We start from the raw sequence: 19,080 nt of genomic DNA on the forward strand, positions 1-19,080 counted from the left end.
TGTGCTATCAACAAGACACTGTACGTTGGACAGATCCTGAATCATTGTTACCAAGTTAAAAACATCCCGTTAGTTTTTTTTCTTTAAATATCTTTCTGTGTTTTGGTCAAAAATGTTTTGAAAAGAACATCCACTGATTATTTTAAGCCGAATCACATTTTTTTGTATTGCCTTTACTGCGTGTTACGCCTCACTCATAAAGGAAATGTTATTATTTTCTCACGTAAAATGTTACTATAGCCTTTATTACATTATTCAAGATACAAGGTAATGGTTTATCATGTACATATAAGTATTCTTTCTGTTGTATTTGATTTTGAGAAGTGACCCAGTTGTAAATTGCCTTAGATGAATGTGTCTGACACATCATCATCTTCAGCTTCCTCTGTGGGAAGACTGAGAATTCAGGTGAATAAAAGTCAGAAGTAGAAGGGTTCCAACTGTGTGTTGAGGTTTGCAGTGACCGTAAACCGCACTGACACAGCCACTGCAGAGACAACAGAGGTTGTCACCCCGCAGGAGCCTAACTTGGTCGGTCTCCACAGGCCTGGAAAGCTCACCTGATGGGGAGGGACGGGTGCAAACAGAACTCGCGCAGGGTCCCGGCCCTCCAGAGGACACAGCAGATACAAGGTAAACTATTCATCTTTGGCTTCCACATGTACAGAGGGCCTCAGAACTGACGAGGCTGGTGTAAACAGTGAGGTTTTCTTTTGGGGAAGCACTGAACTTGCCTGGCAGGTCAGCTTTTCTGCAGTCCTGCTTCACGTACAGTAGCAAAGCTGAAAAGGAGTTCAATGTTTTCAAAAACCCTATATACAACCGGGAACATTAGAATAGGCACAATTCCAGTTTCTGTCTCTGCAGTCCGGTATTAAAAGTTGTTAATGTTAGCTGGATTTTTGATTCGCAAAAAAGAAGAAAAAGTGAAACTCATTTCAGTCTGATATTCAAATCTACAGATCTGTAAAATCCCTGTAGTTTTTTTTCTTGACTTCAGCTGTACGCTCTCCAGAATGCTTCAAGGAAAAGTTTCTTTTTTGCTGAATTGTAAAAACTCCTTCATTAACACATGGATTAAATCACCCATGTGAAGAATGAAAAAACTCAATTTACCAGCCAGCTTTAATCCCTGGGCCGACTGTGTTTAGCACTGCAGAGAAGCGGAGAACGCTCTTGGATATAGCTCTGGGATACAATGGTTAACACAAAGGGCTGGGAACAGTGGCCAGTGTGGTTTTGACAGGGAGTGTTTGAAAGCTGCTCCAGGCTGAGCCTCTCAAAGCAAGGGCGGCAGTGCTTCAGCGCAAGACACGAAAGAGAACAGTGGCAGCCGAGCTCAAAAAAAAAAAAAAAAAGATCTCCTTCCTTTCTGAACAGGGAAAATGGGTCCATCTGCAACAAAGCAAGCTCCCTTGGGGATGAGAGGTCGGTCCATGGCTACATCAAGCAAGATCCCAGCCCCCAGAGCAGGAGTCAACAAAATGGGGGGCCGTAACCCAGTCAAGCGGTGACCCTGAATTTCTCCCTGCTGAGCGAGGCAGTGGGGTTCCTTACAGAAGCTCTTTTTGAGGTGCCACATGGGCTACATGTGTCATAGTTTCCACAGTTTAATAATGATTCCTTTTCTATTTTCTATTTGATGTGTGTTTTACCTGTGTGCTAGGGGCTCCTCTGTCCGTGCTGTGCCAGTGTTACTATTCTACTAATTTATCTATCGTTATTTTTTTATTACTTGGGAGGAATCTGTTTTTAAGTGCATTCAAGACCCATAATGTATAAATAACGATCTTAGGCAAATTTCACTATCATAGCAGTGGTTTTTTTTAAAAAAAGACTTCATATGTGTGAACTGATGATGGACGGAAGTTATTGTTAATATTAGAAGTACATCTTCACTGAAAAGAGGAAACTGTTTTGTTTTGCGGAAGGTTGGGTTTTTGTGCTAGTGGTTTTTTTTACCACCTTAGCAAAGTAGCAAACAATTATAATTGAAGAGTGTTCAATTAGCTTTATTGATACAGATTAGCCTTTTGCCAAATATAAATGTTTGTTTTTCACACTTTTCCTTGATAGCTTGTTTGGGTATTCATTACATTTCTATTGACCAAAATAAAATACAAAAGTAATTTACTTTTCATGTTCCAGCAAAGAAAGCCTGATATCTGAAAGTTTTTTAATAATTGCTTTGCAGTATTATATGGTGTTTGTTTTGAGAAAAGTAGACTTTATAAGAAAAATGTGATGAGATTTGTTTTAACTGACTGTTTGGTGTTCATATTTTAAAACCAAAAGAAATATATTTGTTCACAAACTTACTCAAAATCAGACTATTAATTCTGGAAAAAAAGTAATATTCTGATTTTTTAAGAACAATATCTATCAAAGCTAGTTTATTCCATAAATATAGCCAGGTGTGCAGAATTCTTTGTAGAATTTGCAGAATTTTAACATTAAAGTCCTGTATACTTTGTGTGGAGTTCATCACAATGTCTTGTAGGTTATGATGAAAATGTAATTGTAACAATGAAAAGGCAAAACAAGATTTCCTTTCAGACAAGACTAAATGAACATGTCCTTTACTCTTTGTTACTCTTAGTGCTTTGGTCTATACTGAAAAATACTGTCTAGTGGCCTTCCTGTGGTTTTAGCTCATAGTTCTAAACTAGGCTGTGTCCTGCTTGGTGTTTTTTTCAAACACTTTGTTTAAAATTGGTCAGATCAATTTTCTTTTCTTCTAGCACCTTTTAGTAAACTAACCACAGACTCTAACACATGCAACCTGGTTCCCCTTTCACAGCACTGATGAGACTAAGAAAAGGTTACATAATTTACCTGAGCCCCAAAAGAAGTAATTCCTTAATCTATGTGAACTGCAGAGGATGATACAACCATAAGAACATGTGTAGCTCATACATGAATAATTGCTGTACTTGTTTATCCTAACTATGGAAGAATAGACACCTCGATGTGACAGTGACTCTTTTGTAGTCATGGCTGCTATATGATACTCATCATGAAAATGTGTGAGTGAATGTGCTAGAGTCATTTAAGAGCAGAAAAAGTGGACCATTGAAGGAAACCACAGCCTGTACTGTATCTATGGATATACATCTGTAGGGAAACTGGAGAATTTTCCTTGATAAATACTGACATTAGAGATGTTTGTTGATATAAAAAGTAGTTATGCAGTCAAATGCTTCCTACCTTGGAATTGTGATTGAAGCTACAGCTTAGTCATCAAAAGATTCAATGGCAAAAGTCAATAACTGAAAGTACTATATACTATGTGGAATACCCCTGTAGTTGAGTGCTTTTCTTTTGCACTTAAAAGTTTTTTATACAGATTTCCTTAACTGTTCTTGTTTGGAGCTGTGCAACTTTCTGCTGTATTACTGTCATTTATCCACATTAGAACACATCTTTGGGTCACTCTGAATTAGGATTGTGAAATGAATTGTATAAATCTTTTTTCTGTATTTTTTGTAATTTAGTGTTTTTGTGTAGTGTCATCATACGACATACTTCTCATGTTTTAAACCCTACTGTATTTAATTTTATTTGTTGTGTGTAACTAATTTGTCCAACATGATTTTGTTTATGTTGTGTGTCTATATTTGTCATCAGAGAACTTAAAATACAGTACATCACAGCAGACAGTGGCTTTCCAAAGTTTCAAAATAGGGATACTGGAAATAGTCTTTAATGAAGCACTTACTCAATAATTAAGGTAATGTAACATTGCTTAAATGTTAAATGTTCAGGTCAAATTAAAAATAGTTTATGCTAAAGAGGAACATTAATAAATAAGTTGTTCCTCTTAAAAAATAAATCTATCGATTTAATGTGTCAACAAATCATTGTTAGTACTTTTAAGTGCAAGTGATATGTAATTAATGTTATAGAAACTGTGCACGTGTGATGGAGTATAGGTTAATTTGTATTTCCCAAGTAGTTATTTTGCTGCCTTTCTTAATATTTTCAATCAATGCAAATTTAAGACAAATGTTCTTGTCTTCAAGCAGCATCACACTGATAAGTTACAAATTCTATGAAAATCACAAGTGAGATTAATCTGAATTTAACCAAATGCAATGCAAAGTATATCTGTAAAGAATGAATTTACTCCGATTATTAAGATTAGTGTGGCAGTCATGTATGTGAGCAGTCATGCATCTAGACATCGTCAAGCTTTCATGGCATAACAGCAAAAGAAGAGTTATATGTTTCATTAATCACTCACATCAATAAACAATGTCCTTAAACATATCAATGGCTTGTGTCTTTTCTGGATCAGGAGTGATTCAGATACCTGTTATTGCATGTTGAAGTTGTCATTAGCAGAAAACCACAAAAGGCTCTGCAAAATCAAAGAGAAAAGAGTGACTAGCCTAAGCCTCCACAGATCTTGAAACCACAGCCTAAAGTTGCTTTGACACACAATTAGGGCATGTCTAAGAAGCACAACAGTCCCAGTGTGTCTTGCATTTATATCCACCATTTAATCTTTACAATATTACATCTTACCCTCTCCTTTAAATGAATCCTCCTTCTGTTTTGTGTACCTGGTGCTAAACTGGAGATGGGAATGAATGTGAAGGTTCATTCCAAACCTATTTCCTTATAAATAAACAAGAAAAAGCAGTAAGCATATTCAGACACTCATAACAATTTCCAGTAAACCTGCACCCCTTCTTTAACACAACTTTGCTTTCCATGGCATCCCAGAGCACTGATGACTGCGCTCTAGATGTAAATTATGAACGCTTCAGATCTTGAAACACACCCAAAACCCTCCTGGTGTGAGTGTAGCTGTTTTGGCTCCATGAATGGCAGTTCTTTGAGGCCTTAAGAAAGACAGAGTTTGTGTAAACAGCAGCCATTCCATTTGGAAATTTGACAACTCTTAACGTTAGTCTGTGAAAAGATGGCTTTATTTTCAGTCCTTGTAATTCAGAAATGGAAAAACTACATTAATACTCCGATTGCTTATGACATTCAAAACTCTTGCCAACATCAGCATTTTAGGACAAAAAAGAAATTGCAGCACTCCAAAATTATGAAGGGTGTGGCAGAATGAATACATGAAGACTGGTATTAAAAAAAAGCTTATTGACAAGCTGCAATGTAAATGTGAAGCTTAAAGTACATACTCAACCTAACTACAGTCCCAGAAACCTAGTTTCTTTTTTATTGCATTGAAAAGAAAAACTTTTTTTTTATTTATTGGAGATACTCCACACACATGCACACTGTGTAGTTCTTTGGAGGCTACAGATCGTCTGGTAAAGGAACCCATTCTAGTTAATTGCATCAGAGAGCAACAATTTAAACATCCAGCATTGTCAGGAAAATGTGACAATAACAGCAGAGTGAAACGATTCAAATGTCCAGCACTGTAAGGAAATAGAAATAATGCATCACTTCTGAGTGCAACTTGAAAATTCGTTGCTGGGATGTGTTTATTTAAAAAGTTAAAAGAAAACAGGAAGCTACTGTAAAGGGCATCACCACTGACTCCAGTTTTAAGAAAGGCCCAGTCAGCAGTCATTTTTCTGAGTAAAAGCAATAAATAATACAAATACTTCCACCCAGCTTCTTAAGTAGCATATTTTTCTAGTTAAAGACATAGATTCTATCTGTAACAACAGTGAACAGTGTTGCAAAAAACAGTGTTATTAGTGCAATTCAAGTAAAAAGAGTAAGAAATGGTATCTCAATATTTGCAATAAAAAAACAAGGAATATATTTGATTTGCCTCATATTTTGGGAAAGAGAACTTCCAAGGTTCCCTTTGAAGAATATTAATTAGCTGTGCATCTTGTTAAATAATTCAATATTGGAATGTTCTTGCCAGAAAACGAAACTGACATACAGTAAATATGAATCTTGAAAACTGCAAAGGAAACAAAACAACATGTCCGATTTACAAGCACAATGTGATTCTTCATGAACTGTCAAAGTTCTAACACCGACTGCAATCAAACCATCCAGGGGAAATGTGCTCTGCTGCAGATGATGTCGAAGTGGCTGACTATACAGGAACAGCTAAGCTCACAATTGCAGGCTGTGGCCAGCTATATATATATAAAAACAAAACTTCTTTCTTGGTAGTTCTTCCATAATGCCAGGACAATAATGATTTACATTCACAGCTGTATTAAATCATGTCATTATCTAGACAATGATGAATTTCACATACTGTACAGTATGTATAGTGAGGGGCATTAAAGGCACAATAAATGGTGTTGGTTCCAATACTCATCTTTTGCATTTTTACTGCCTCTCAGCATTATATATGTATATACATCTCTTGAGGACTGTGGCACCACTGTAAATCCATTTACTTTTTTATTTGTAACAAATTTGTCTTTACACTACCCTATGATAATACACACATTTTTAATATGCACATTTAATCTTAAATATATATAAGAAAGAGACTGACCAAGTTGTCCTTTCGCTGTAAAACAGTATACGTCTGGGGGCCAAAACTAATTTGAGGTTGGTTAACAATGAATTATGATTGGCTCAACTGCAGCCTGCCACTCAAGTGTCCAACCAAACTGGCACACTGCCATTTCCTGCCCAGTCTTGCTGGTTATCTGAGAACAAATGTTTATTTCTTAATCAAAACATGTCATTGTTGTTAGCTGTTGATTTTGACACACAGAAACTGTGTTCTGTTAGCCCCGAACTTTTTTTATAAATAAAGGATCAGCACTTCCTTCAGTATCCAGTGAATATACTGTATTTCCACTCATCCTTCTGAAGCGGATAATTAGTAATCACTTTCTGTTTTATTGATTAAACAGTGAATGTGCCAAACTGTGTTTTGTTAAATGTTGAGAGGAGGAAAAGAAAACAGGTTCTCAGATATGTCGTGTGGAGTAATTTTATTTTTAAGCTGCTCTGCTCAGTGAGTGCCTAAACCTAGGCCAAATTGTATAAGTAATATTTTAGGAGTAAAAATCGTTTATGGATTGTTTGTATTTTCCCCATGTGATTAAGTTGTTAAGCATTCAGTTTAGAATGTATTCCACTAGAAGCTTGTTTTCACGTTACATCCACATAGTCGTTAAATCTGAACCTAAGTTTGAGTTTTCCTCCAACTTACTTTCTGAAAAACTTATTTAAAAAACGTAAAACACTTGGCTTTTGTATTGGGTGCATGTTTTTTTTTTAATGGACCACGACTGTCATTTTAAAATCAAACTGTCAATGTAAATTAAAATTTGGACAAGTCCATGAAGTCTGAAAGAAACATAAGCAGTTCATTCAGAGTCTGAAAACCAAATCAAATCTCCAAGAGAAAACAGCTGTCCGTATTTAAAAATATGTATTTTTAAATATTATAAAGACGAAAGTTCAGGATATTGTAGGAGAACGTTTTTGTTCCTATGGGCTCACAGAGGGATACTGTACCGTGACACCCCTGACAGCAATTACAAACTAAGAAAAGACGTGAATGAATTACTCGGCTTTTTAACGATGTAAAACTGGCATAAGGTTGTGATCAGATGTTTAAAAGATCAAGTGTCATTTAATTCACACATTCTTCCAAGACTGAGCCTCCTTAGTTAAAACTGTCAACACCTAAGCTGAGTTGCACGTCGCATACAGTACATAAATAAATCTTATCCAGTAAAAATTCAGTGAAGTCTCAGGCGGAGACCTGTAAAAGGAATACAACTATACGTTCATTCAGGGCAGTACAATCCTTTTGGCGCATATCAAGTCCTTATTTTGCACTGTATCCCACATTCTAAGCAGATCTGTGGGGCTCATCTTATGGATCACTAGAAGGTTTTTGTAGAAACATGGGTCGTTGTTCATGGGACTGATTTTGCGCTTCATAATCCCAAAAGTCTTGAAACCGGGATGAAGTTCTGGGGCGACACCAATTTTCTGCAAGCACATGCCCAGAAATACATCATCGATGGGATAAAGCTCCAGTTTCTCAGAGACGATAAAGAGTCTCCGAGCTAATTCAGGAGACATTAAAAAGCCCCCACCCCCCACGTACGGGGGGTACGGTTTGTCGTAAAGGTCTCTGGGAATAAAGTACTTACTCTGACGGTTCCTAATGGGAATAGCTTTGGAAATGGTGTCCCCTACAAACAAATTTCGCACTTTCCCTTCTTCTGTCTTAAACTCAATCAGTTGCAGTAGATTGTTCGTGTTCACAAAGACGTCGTCGTCCCCTTTAAATATGAACTGCACACCGGGGCAGTACATGTTAAACCATTTCAGGAAATTCACCTCTTTGAGGGTGAGGTTGAAAAAGGTGTCCATGAAATCCCACTGTAGGATGTCTCCGTATATCCTGTCCTCGTACTGGATGAGCTTTTGGAGGTTCTTCGTGTCCTTGCCGGTGGAAGGGCTGCCCAGCAAAAACAGAGTCTTGATTCTCTTCCCACCGGTTACCTGCTCTCTGCCCCACGTCCTGCGGACCGCCTCCCTCCTGTCGTGCTGTTCAATCACCGATTTGACCACCATCAATAAGTGCACGTCTCCGCTCCGGCACGTTTCTGGGTGGTTTATCAGCATTGGGAAATACCTGCAGTGTCTGTACAGGACGAACTGGTGAAATCTCGGGTCCAGGCGTTTGAACCAGTCTTTATTCTTCACGTCGGGATTCTCGCTGCAGTTGATAGCAGTCACATCCCAAACCTTACGCGTCACGTTGGAAAATGGGACAAGATGACCCGCTTCCGAATTCTCAGGCTGTCCCAGGGGGGAATGATTGTAAGAGTCGCTTTTAAATACATTTTTATTCACCCTGGACCAACCGGCGTCCGCCCTGGTTTTCACCATTAAAGTGCCCTTAGCGGCCTCTTCCACCAGCTTGAACTTCTGGATCATTAATATCGTGGCACAGACCAAAGACAAACTCAGAAGAGTTTTCAGCGCTCTCTTCCGTCTGAAAAAATACTCCATTATCTTCAGCATACAAAGGTGTAGTAGCTGCAAAGGCAAACCTGGTTAAAATAAAAATCCGCTTTTTTCATTGTGCAATTAGCGGCCCCGTCGTCTGGTCGTGCTGTTTTAAATTCCGCAGTCTGTAATAGAAACGGTCAATTGCTGCCACACTTGTAGTGAGCTGCGGGGAACGCATGATCCCCGAAACTGAAATCTTTCCGTGGAAGAAACCTGTGTGCACAGTCATTGATATCCCGCTTGAAATTTGTCTACTTTCTGCGGATGCCTACTGGCGAGGAATACCAATGTCTTCCAGAAATTACTCCGGCGCGGCTCGCGTGTCTGTCTTTCGCTTTCCCCGTTGGTTGAACAGCATTTATTGCCTTCTTTTCACACGGAAGGTCCGACTGTTCCCTAGCGTTTTCATTTGTGCTTTGTTTCAACGTCCGCTGCGTCTGCTAATTACTTCTCCGCTACTTTTTTTTGTCATAGCCTCCCCAACCCACACCTCCTCTCCGAGCAACTAAAGGACAGCCAAGTCTCTCGTTTCACCTTAGAGGGCGAAGTCAAAACCGCCTACAACCGCACCCCGTGAAGTTTCTGTCGTAGCAAAATTGAAATACGCGTTCCCCTTCATAACTCATTGAAAAGCGGCTCATAAATTGTGGCTTTACTACAGTATACAGAAAATAAGAAAGGTTACAAACGATAAGATACCATTTGGCCAATCTTTCCAGTTTGCTTCCGTGCAGTTTGTTGGTCTGGTCATCTCATTCAACAGTTTATTGAAGGAAGCAAGAGTAGTGCATTGTAGTCTGTTCCAGACACTAACGACTCTTTGTGTACACACAGGTGTGTAAAGATTAGTGGTTTCAGATGTTACTGCCGTTCATGCGGATTTCTTTCTGTACATGAATTTACAAACCACGAATATTATTTTTTTATTATTAAATGCTGGTTTAAACATTGCATACCCAATCTTAATTTTGCTTGCGAGTTTGCAGAATTACAATTTTATTATATTGTCTTTATATATATATTGCTGATACATACAGTAATTTATCAAAAATAAATAACCCAGTATTCACACACACAAACCAAAACACTGCAGGTGAGACCGGCTGTTTCGTGAAATAAATTAAACTACTTCAGAATCTAGTCAGATTAGCTGGATAGGATTAAATCGATAACTGATTTCAGGTTTGCTCCGTTTTCCCTCGGAGAACTCCGGTTTCTGGTTAAATTGAACGAGTTAGGCCAGTCTGACTACCTGCGCGCTCACGACTACCTCCAGAAGACAGCAGAGCATCAATCAATCAAGATTTATTTATCAATGCACGAACAGTAGAGCATACAGTAGTGTTGTCAGCAATGACATGCTTTATCCGTATCGATTCCTTCATCAGCACCAGCACCAGTGTGAACGTGCGTTTCATTCCAGTGACCATGAATTACGACTCCCTTTGGAAAACTATGAGGAGATAAAAGCTGTTATACTGTAAATGCTGCAAAAGCCGGGGACGTCGCCTAACACCGTATCGCCGATACAGAAGTTAATAATGTAATGCAATTAAATATCTCAAGATACAGTATGACACAACTATAACCATGGCGAGAGCATGCATATATTGTCTTTACTTAACGTTTATCATTATGTTATTGAAGTGGAGCCCCCTTTTAAACTATCATGTAACAGCACAATATTGTTTTCATGCGGCAGTAATTTCAGTATTTTATGCATGGAACTGGACCGCAATGGAAAAACAAAATACAAGAATAGCATCCAAAGTGGTATGTGGTTTTCTTTAGAACAACTGTAAAATACTGTACACAGTGTTGTGCAACATTTGAATAAAAACGATACCTCATTTTAGCCAGAAGCAAGAATCATGAGCAGAAGATGACTGAACGTTAATAGTGAAGATATTGATAATAATGAATGAAGATAATCAACCCAATAAAGAATTATTCCTTTATTGGGTTTTTGTCTTTTTACCAACGTTTTTTTATGTGAATCGATTAGTAGAGGTGAGACTCCCACCACCATATTGACGAAAGTCTCAAGCCAAGTAAAATGTGGCCTAAATATAATCGGAAGAAAAAATTAACCCAGACATAATTAGAGAAAATATATCCTAAAACAATGGTCACCGTTTAACTAGACATGGCCTGGGGCTGCCCTCAGAGCACTAAGACAATCACATCTTGACTTGAGGATCCCAAATGTCATCTCAATGTGGGCTCTTGTCTTTACTAGGTTCTGGATCAGGGAAGGGGTCAATTAGATGTTGGAGCTGCCATAACCCCTATCCCCAGAAAGAAGCCAGTCAAACTGACTGGAAACACTGATCAATGGAACTACATGCAATATCTTCACAGCACCGTGTACCTCAGACCAATGGCTGCTTGTGTTCAATACCTTGCTTAAATTTAAAGCGCAATGTGGACTCTCTGAATATTCGAGTCATTTACATGTTGCCGATTCGACACCGTACATCATGGATCATCGAATATCATAGGAAACATGGTAATAATGGACTTTTTGTGTAATCAATTCATATTTTTTAGGCTAGAATTTTTTTTTTCACCAGTACATTAATGTCGTGAATTGATTTTCTTTGAACAAAATCGGTCTCCTTCGACCCGGTGGGGCTTTTAATGTCTGTGCAGTTCAGAGCACCTGTTACATTAGAAAATCCTGCATGCAAATATATACAGTAGATCGCGGGACTTATGTACAGGAAACAAAAAGTACAAGTAGAGTGAAGCTCCTCTTTGCACGGCCCGGAATCGTTCTAAATGAATATAAAGACTTTCAGTGCAAGCACCACTGTCCTTATCGCACGACGCACTGTCGCTTTGCTGATGCGCTCGGAGTCGCGAACACAGTAAAAATACTGTGGCCAAGAATCTCAAGAGCTCGAGTTTCTGTAAATACTGAGTTACAACATTCGGAATATAGAGGTTTTAAAGGCTTAACCTGGTGCTGTTTGATCCCGCTTCGTGAAACCGAAAAGTCAGACTTTTGTTATTCGGTTAACTAAGTAATCTCGATTTGCGAAATAGCCCCCAGGGGTAAAACACACAAATTCTGCTGTGTATTAACGCAAATGCAGCAAGGATTGTACTTGTGCCTGATGCAAGCTAGGAAATAAGAGAAATGCACCTAGCACCACCCAGTGGCATTAAGAAGATCTACATCATCATCATCATAATAATAATAATAATAATAATAATAATAATAATAATAATAACAACAACAACAACAACAACAACAGCGACACATCTTGTTTTTTATGTCTTCAGCACAAAAGCCATCGTTACACGATATATTAAACACCTGCTTACTCATACAAAGAATACAAAATAAGTTCTTACACAATGAACACTACATCTCACACGCCCGTGTTGCATTTAGGCATTTAATAATCGAGTTGATAGCTGCAAAAAACAAAAGGGGGAATTCTAATCTATCAGCAAAGCACACGTGTCGATTAATAAAGAACCTGTGCCTCTGGGGGAAGATGCCCCGGACTAAGCACCCCAAGACGCAGCGCACCCTTAACCCCCACAATGGCCGCCTCCGGCCCTCCCGGCGGTGGGCTGGGCTTGGCGCACAGTCGCGTCATTTGACGAGCGGCTGCTTGGAGTTTTGAAGCCGACCGGGCTTTGCTTTTGTAGAAACTTTTTTTTTTTTGCGTTACCCTCCCCGGCAATACTTATTAACTTTTGCCTACCTCGGTAAACCACTGGGAATGAGTCGAAAACAGGTAGGTTAAGCCGGAGAAACACTTCCAGGCTTTCAAAAAGTGTAGGCGCGGTACATAGCGATAGACCGGCCTTTTTTAACGGAGGCAACTCCCCGGCGTTCGCCAGTTTGAGACGAGAGAGCCTGGACGTGCTGTAACACTCGGGATACAAATTATATCACGATTGTAAATATTTACACCCCTCGCTTACATAATAAAAGCTTCCTGAAAAAGCAAGCTGGGGCCAAGAAAAGTTCAATTTCCCAGAAACTAGATTTCAGACCCGTGTTTCGCTTTGGAAGACGCGTTCAGGCGGTTTTGCGAGGGTAGCGAGGTCTGTGCCTGCGCTGTGTCCCCGGTTGTGTGAACTCGGGTTCCAGGTTTGTTCCGCCGGTAGGTAATGCGTTACAGCGCAACACACTGAGATGTTCTGTAAACGAAAGGTTTCGAGCGAGAGGAGGCCCTTGCATTCTTGTCGCACGTTAGGTTGCTAGTAGTTCGGTTCATCTGATCCAGCCATTTCCACAAGGATCCCAGGAAGTCTGCGCCGACAGCGTGGCTTCGCTGGAGGCTTCAGTTCTACACCCTTCCCTTTGGAAAAAAAAAAAAACCAGTATTGTTCTAGCAGCACCTCATTCCAAAACAATAACCGGCAGGAATGTTGTGTGTGAAGGATTATGTATCATAAGGGAGTTAGCTGTGGTAAAGAGTGGTGAGAAATTCTATTTAAAGGTAACCTTAGTCTTCCGAGAGTTAAATCTAAAAAAGTAAGGCAAATTGATCCTTAATAGATCCTTTTACATTGTAATATCTTATATCTTTTATATTCCCATATCACATATCTTTTACACATTTTATTATATTGAGAGCTATCATGAAACCATGATGAATGATGTGGTGGGCAATAAGATAATTGTGTATTATGTGTGAGAACAAAGCCATAGTTCTCAGAACGCTCTTAAGTTCTCAGTTCTCATAGTGCTAGAACGCCAGCAGCCATATCACTCTGCAACTGGCACCCCACTGAAGCTCAGCAGGTGTGAGCCTGGTCAGTACCTGGATGGGAGATGAATGGAAAAATTCAATTCCCCTGGAAAAAACTTAGGTTGCTGTTGGAAGGTGTTAATCGGGCCAGCAGGGCTCACCCTTCGGCCCATGTGGGTCCTAATGCCCCAGTATAGTGACGGGGACACTATACTGTTAACAGGCGCCGTCCTTTGGATGAGACGTAAAACCGAGGTCCTGACTCTCTGTCGTCACTAAAAATCCCAGGGCGTTTCTTCTCTAAAAGTTGTAACCCTGGCATGTCCAAATTTCCCATTGGCCCTTACCAATCATGGCCTCCAAATAATCCCCATCTATGAATTGGCTTCATTGCTCTGTTCCCCTCCCCACTGAGAACTGGTGTGTGGTGAGCGTTCTGGCGCACTATGGCTGCCGTCGCATCATCCAGGTGGGGCTGCACATTGGTGGTGGTGGAGGGGAGTTCCCATTACCTGTAAAGCACTTAGAGTGGAGTGTCCAGAAAAGTGCTATGTAAGTGTAAGCAATGAGACACACAGGCACACAGAGCGCAGGGTCAGCCATTTATACGGTGCCCCTGGAGCAGCTGGGGTTAAGGGCCTTGCTCAGGGGCCCAACGGAGTAGGATTCCTCTGCCGGCCGTGGGATTTGAACCGGCAACCTGGTGGTGGTGGTGCTATAGTTAGCATTGCAGAGCTGGGGCCCTGGGTTCAATTACAGACCTGGGGTGTTATCTGTGTGGAGTTTGTTTTTCCTTTGTTCGCTTGGGTTTCCTCCCACAGTCCAGAGACATGCTGATAGGTTAATTGGCTTCTGTGAAACTTGGTCCTGGTGTGAGTGTGTACATGTCTGTCTGCCCTACGGTGGACTGGCATCCCATCCAGGCTGTACCCTGTTGCTTGCCAGGATAGCCTCTGAAATGGGAGAAGAGGTTAATAAAAGGATGGATGTATCAGGTTTGTATCGGTGTTCCTATTCCAGTTGATTTTTCCTTTTTCTTTTCCAGGGCCGGGGTAAAGTCCGGAGCTCGGAGAGACTCAAAGGAAAGAGCTCCCATGCTTCACTCAGCACAGCAGTGGAAAGTTCAGATCAGGTCAGTCACAGTAATAATAATAATAATAATAATAATAATAATAATAATAATAATAATAATAAACAGTCAACTATATTTTATACAGAAACCTTTAAAAGTAGGTTCTCATAACACTTTACAGAAAAGGTAAAAGAAAACAGTTAACACGTATAACCACAAGGGATTAAAAAATGCAGTAGAAGATGCCAGGAGCAAAGACACCAACTAAATAAAAGCCTTTCTGAAGATGTTTTTGAGTCTGGATTTTGTGCCTAGGGTAGGTGACTCTCTGATATCCTTGTAGATAGAATTCCAGAGGTCTGGACCATATAGGTGAGCATGAGGATGTTGAATTTGACATAAAACCTGATAGGAAGCCAGTGCAAGGACTCCAGGAAAGGAGTAATGTGATCACTTGCACAAGACCTGTTAAGGATTCTGTTTGGATTTAGATACCCTAGCGAATGGAGCGTTGCAGTAATCAATTCTAGGTAAGACGAATGTGTTAACTAGCTTTTCTGCTACAGACAGAGAATATAGGACATAGTCCGGTGATGTTCCTGACATGTTTTTACAATATATTGTACATGTGTTCAAATGCCAAGCCTGAATGAAATATCATGCCCAAATTCTTCAATTTAGATTGACATTCAAGTACAGTGTCATCCACAGATAGGGTTACTGCATTGGCTTTACATAGTTGATGAGAGGTGCTTAGAAGCATGAGTTAATCTTGTGGCAGTTCAGATGAAGGAAGTTTTGAGTCATGGAGTTTTTTATGTCAGAGATGCAATTAGAGAGCATAGAAACAGCTGCTACAGTGTCAAGTTTAGTATGGATGTAGACCTGAGAGTCATCAACTTTGAAGTGATAATTCAGACCATGTGATTTTAATAACTGACCAAGTGGGAACATGGAAATGCTGAATAGCAGAGGGCCCAGTATCAAGCTATGAGGAACACCAGTCTTAATGGCCCAACTTCAGAACTAAAACCCCTAAGACAGATAAATGTCAGTGATCAGTAAGGTAAAAGTCATGTCAGAAACAGTGTCAAGGTGGGAGAGTGAGATGTCATGATTTAGGAGAATAAGGATAGATAGAGAAGCGGAATCGGAGGCCCAGAGGTGATAAGAAGATTATTAGTAACTTTGAAAAGGGCTGTTTCACCCCGTTCAGGGTTGCAGGGAAGCTGGAGTCTGTTCTGTCAAGCAACAATCAAAATCAGGGTCCTCACATTTCATGAAAGACTTACACTTTTACAGGCTCCCTTGAAGAAGACTGAATCCCATCGTTCTGTCAAACGGCAGAAATGTGAAGTGCCTGAACCGCAGCCAGAAACGTCGGCAGATGTCCCCGAAGACGTCGGTGGCCTGTCGGGAGGAACAGCCCAGGAGCAGGGCGTCAATGGGAGTTCTGCAAGGGAGCTCGGCACGGCGAGAGGCACACAGAGCCATCTCCCCGAGGCAGAGGAGATGAGCGCCACAGGAGCCAGCGAGTGCCGGACTTTGGAGTCTGAATCCGGTGTTGCGATGAACTCGAGTGCGGAGAGAGCAGTTGATAATTGTGTGCCAAAGCTGGAGCTCCAAATGGACAACAGTGTTTTCCTGGACGAGGACAGTAACCAGCCAATGCCAGTGGGCCAGTTCTTTGGGAATATAGAACTTGTACAGGTACCTTATCTGCTTGTGGTAGGGGTGGTGGAATGGTATTGTTATGGAAATAGGCCTTTTGTTTGATTACGTCCCATCCTGGGTAATGAATGACTTCAAACCTTGAAGTGCAGAACATTTTAGAGCAGAATTTCTCCCGCAGATACAAGCCTGGTTGAAGAACACACTTATCACAAATTAGTCATGAGAAACTGGTTTAGTAAGTTACAGATTTAAGAGAAACAGACTTGCACGTCATAGTTTAGGACTGGAAACATGACCACCTTTTTATGGAAAGAGAAAATCGCAGGACTTCTTGGTTACATACTCTGCAGATGTGCATGGCTGTGTCCAAAACAACTTGTGAGCAGGGCTCTGGACACCAAACCGGAAGGCTGTGTAGTCATGTCCCCAGGTGATGTAGCCTTGAGTGAAGAACAAGGTGTCACATTGACTCTGCCCAGCTTTTAAAACGAGTAGCACTGTCAATGGGAGTGATCTTGCAGGGGACTAGCATAGCCGCCGATCTGGGAACACTCAGAACTGTTTGCCTTGTACCCCAGAAGCCAGGATAAACTTAAACCTGATTAGCCACCAGATCAGCACGCATAGCTTGAAGGTTTTATGATAATATGGTTTTGTTCTGCAGGACGATCCTCCCAGAGCTCCAGCAACAGTCCCAATGAGCCGGAGGGAGTACAGGAGGCTACACTTCATTGCTAAAGACGACGAGGATGACCTCTACGAAGACAGCCACGTGGAACAGCCTCAGCAGAATGGTATTTGCTTTACGTTGTCTTTGGGGACTCAGTGTTGCAAATCCCAATCACTTTGACAATCGCTTTTCCTGGAAAACCTCAGTTCACCAAGACATCGCCTTGAATCATGTACTGGCAGTTACATGAAGCAGCCCAGCTGAGCAGTCTCTCAGTCCATTCTGCTGTTTAATAGACTTTTTTAAATTAAGAGACTTTAGTGAGGTCAAGGGATTAAGAAAACCTCTTCAGAATGTAGATGCTATAACACACACAGTACTTCATGTCCAATGAACTTCATGTATCAAATACATCTGAGTGTTAAACAAGTGATGACACATGGCATACCTCCATTTTTTGCAGGTTCTATTAAAAAGACTGAAGCCGATTGCAGGGTAGCACAGATTTTAATGTGGAGCTTGGCACCTCTGTTGCAATATATACTGATTGGAAAATTATCCGAAATGTTATTTGTAGAATCTCCCCTTCCAGAAAGTTGCAACACTACCATACAATCAGGAAGCTACATAAGCAATGGGAGCAGATGAGAGAGGTACTAATTTTCCTTTTTTGGTCATTTTCATTGCCGATGGCTAAAAAAACCAACAACAAATGCTTCTGGTAATTCCATTATCTGTCGGTTTCCTGCGTTGTATTTGGTTAACGGAGTCAGACGGTTTCAGAGCTGATAGGCATAGCGCTCAAACTGCTGCACCATATGTGATTGAACAGCTGAGGTCTGCAAAGTTGTGTTTTCTTCTATCCCACAGGAGCCTTGCAACAAGTAAAGAACAGAAAAAATGGACTGTTTTGATCTTCAGCCAAGACAAAAGGCAACCCATCCTTGTGAGAAGTATCAAGGCCACTTTTCCAAATGGTTTTTATTTTACTCACAAGCAATGTATTACTGTAAAAAAGTGCTTGTGATTGTTATATAATGTTGAGGAGCTTGCTCAATGTTTAAGATTGACTTAAGAAAATGTGTTCAGGTCAAGTAGAAATGAAGGGGTTTACTTTATAACTGAATGTAATGCAATCCTGGATGTGTGTATATACTGTAATACACTTGAAAAATTTTGTATGAGCATGTTATTTTTTTCTATTCACCATTGCGCTACACTACTGTAGTACCTATATTAAATGCCCACTACTGCCTTAAATGTTAAAATAATGGAATTAGTCTTTATTGCTGGAATGAATTTTTATGTTGATTTATTACCAACTGTACTGCTGTTTGGATGTCGTTTCTGGTTATAGAATGATGCAAACAGCTCAAAAGACTTATGCGTTGGATTACTTATGATTTTCATCACAAATACAAAAATAAACTTTGAAGACATAACGTATAGTGTTGCTCTGATTATATTGTAAAAATTAATGGTTAGATTGAAATGGTTTTCAAAAGTGTTGAAAAAAGTGATATACAGAGCATTAATGTGTAGTAATCAATATTCAATATAACATCTTGTATGTTGTGAAATGCTACATGTGGTCAGTGAGTGAAGAATATTTGGGGAAATGGTAAGCAAGTTCAATTGTATTTTTGTACAAGATCAATGCTGTTTTAGTTCAGATTTACTTTATATTCATTTCATGTGAACCTACATTAAAAAGCATTTATAAAACTAGTTATTGTGTTTTGTAAAGCAGTTGCAACACAAGAGGTATTACATGATCATTGCAAACGTTAGGGCTTTCCTTATGGGCCAGTATGCAGAACATAGAGAGAGACCTGGAAACAATGAGAAGTTTGTCGCATTGCACCACAAAGATCTGTAAGAAAGGGACATGGAATCTGTTGTGATTAGTTTGTTACGATACTGTACTTAGATGGACAGATCTCTTTTAAATTTTTAATTAATTCTATGAAAAGTATGTTAAAACTGTAGAAATTGGAGTCTCTTATATT

The 19,080-nt window shown here is 40.0% G+C and overlaps 3 protein-coding genes across 7 annotated transcripts in view; 2 read left to right on the plus strand and 1 right to left on the minus strand.

Moving 5' to 3' along the window:
* The window catches only part of cep104 (centrosomal protein 104), a 32,279-nt gene extending 28,724 nt beyond the window's left edge, over positions 1-3,555 (plus strand). For all 4 annotated transcript variants that reach the window (XM_088617447.1, XM_088617449.1, XM_088617450.1 and 1 more), the window contains 2 exons: positions 546-633; positions 1,381-3,555. In XM_088617447.1, coding sequence (XP_088473573.1) covers positions 546-633; positions 1,381-1,514 — 222 coding nt within the window. In that variant the 3' untranslated portion in view covers positions 1,515-3,555. The remainder of the gene's footprint in view (positions 1-545; positions 634-1,380) is intronic.
* Positions 3,556-4,916: 1,361 nt separating this feature from the next.
* b3gnt7l (UDP-GlcNAc:betaGal beta-1,3-N-acetylglucosaminyltransferase 7, like) lies at positions 4,917-9,469 on the minus strand. The gene has a single exon (XM_088617451.1). The coding sequence runs from the start codon at positions 8,950-8,952 to the stop codon at positions 7,705-7,707; it is 1,248 nt and encodes a 415-aa protein (XP_088473577.1). The 5' UTR covers positions 8,953-9,469; the 3' UTR covers positions 4,917-7,704.
* A 3,064-nt stretch (positions 9,470-12,533) lies between these two features.
* On the plus strand, positions 12,534-18,799 carry c23h1orf174 (chromosome 23 C1orf174 homolog). 2 transcript variants are annotated; one of them, XM_088617554.1, is made up of 6 exons: positions 12,534-12,692; positions 14,701-14,787; positions 16,030-16,437; positions 17,066-17,195; positions 17,649-17,724; positions 17,942-18,799. In XM_088617554.1, the coding sequence occupies exons 1-5, from the start codon at positions 12,678-12,680 to the stop codon at positions 17,717-17,719; spliced, it is 711 nt and encodes a 236-aa protein (XP_088473680.1). In that variant the 5' UTR covers positions 12,534-12,677; the 3' UTR covers positions 17,720-17,724; positions 17,942-18,799. The 2 variants fall into 2 exon arrangements, with proteins under 2 accessions (XP_088473680.1, XP_088473681.1); XM_088617555.1 differs by lacking the exon at positions 17,649-17,724.
* Positions 18,800-19,080: the final 281 nt, after the last annotated feature.

This window comes from Lepisosteus platostomus, chromosome 23 (genome assembly GCF_059453375.1).
Source record: "Lepisosteus platostomus isolate fLepPlt1 chromosome 23, fLepPlt1.hap1, whole genome shotgun sequence".
Taxonomy (NCBI): domain Eukaryota; kingdom Metazoa; phylum Chordata; class Actinopteri; order Semionotiformes; family Lepisosteidae; genus Lepisosteus; species Lepisosteus platostomus.

Excerpts from the sequence above, each read along its gene's own strand:
- b3gnt7l (XM_088617451.1), bottom strand. The coding sequence starts at position 8,952 with ATGCTGAAGATAATGGAGTATTTTTTCAGACGGAAGAGAGCGCTGAAA.
- c23h1orf174 (XM_088617554.1), top strand. Across the intron at positions 14,788-16,029 it reads CAGTGGAAAGTTCAGATCAG|GCTCCCTTGAAGAAGACTGA; the intron begins GTCAGTCACAGT and ends ACACTTTTACAG. Across the intron at positions 17,196-17,648 it reads GGAACAGCCTCAGCAGAATG|AATCTCCCCTTCCAGAAAGT; the intron begins GTATTTGCTTTA and ends TGTTATTTGTAG.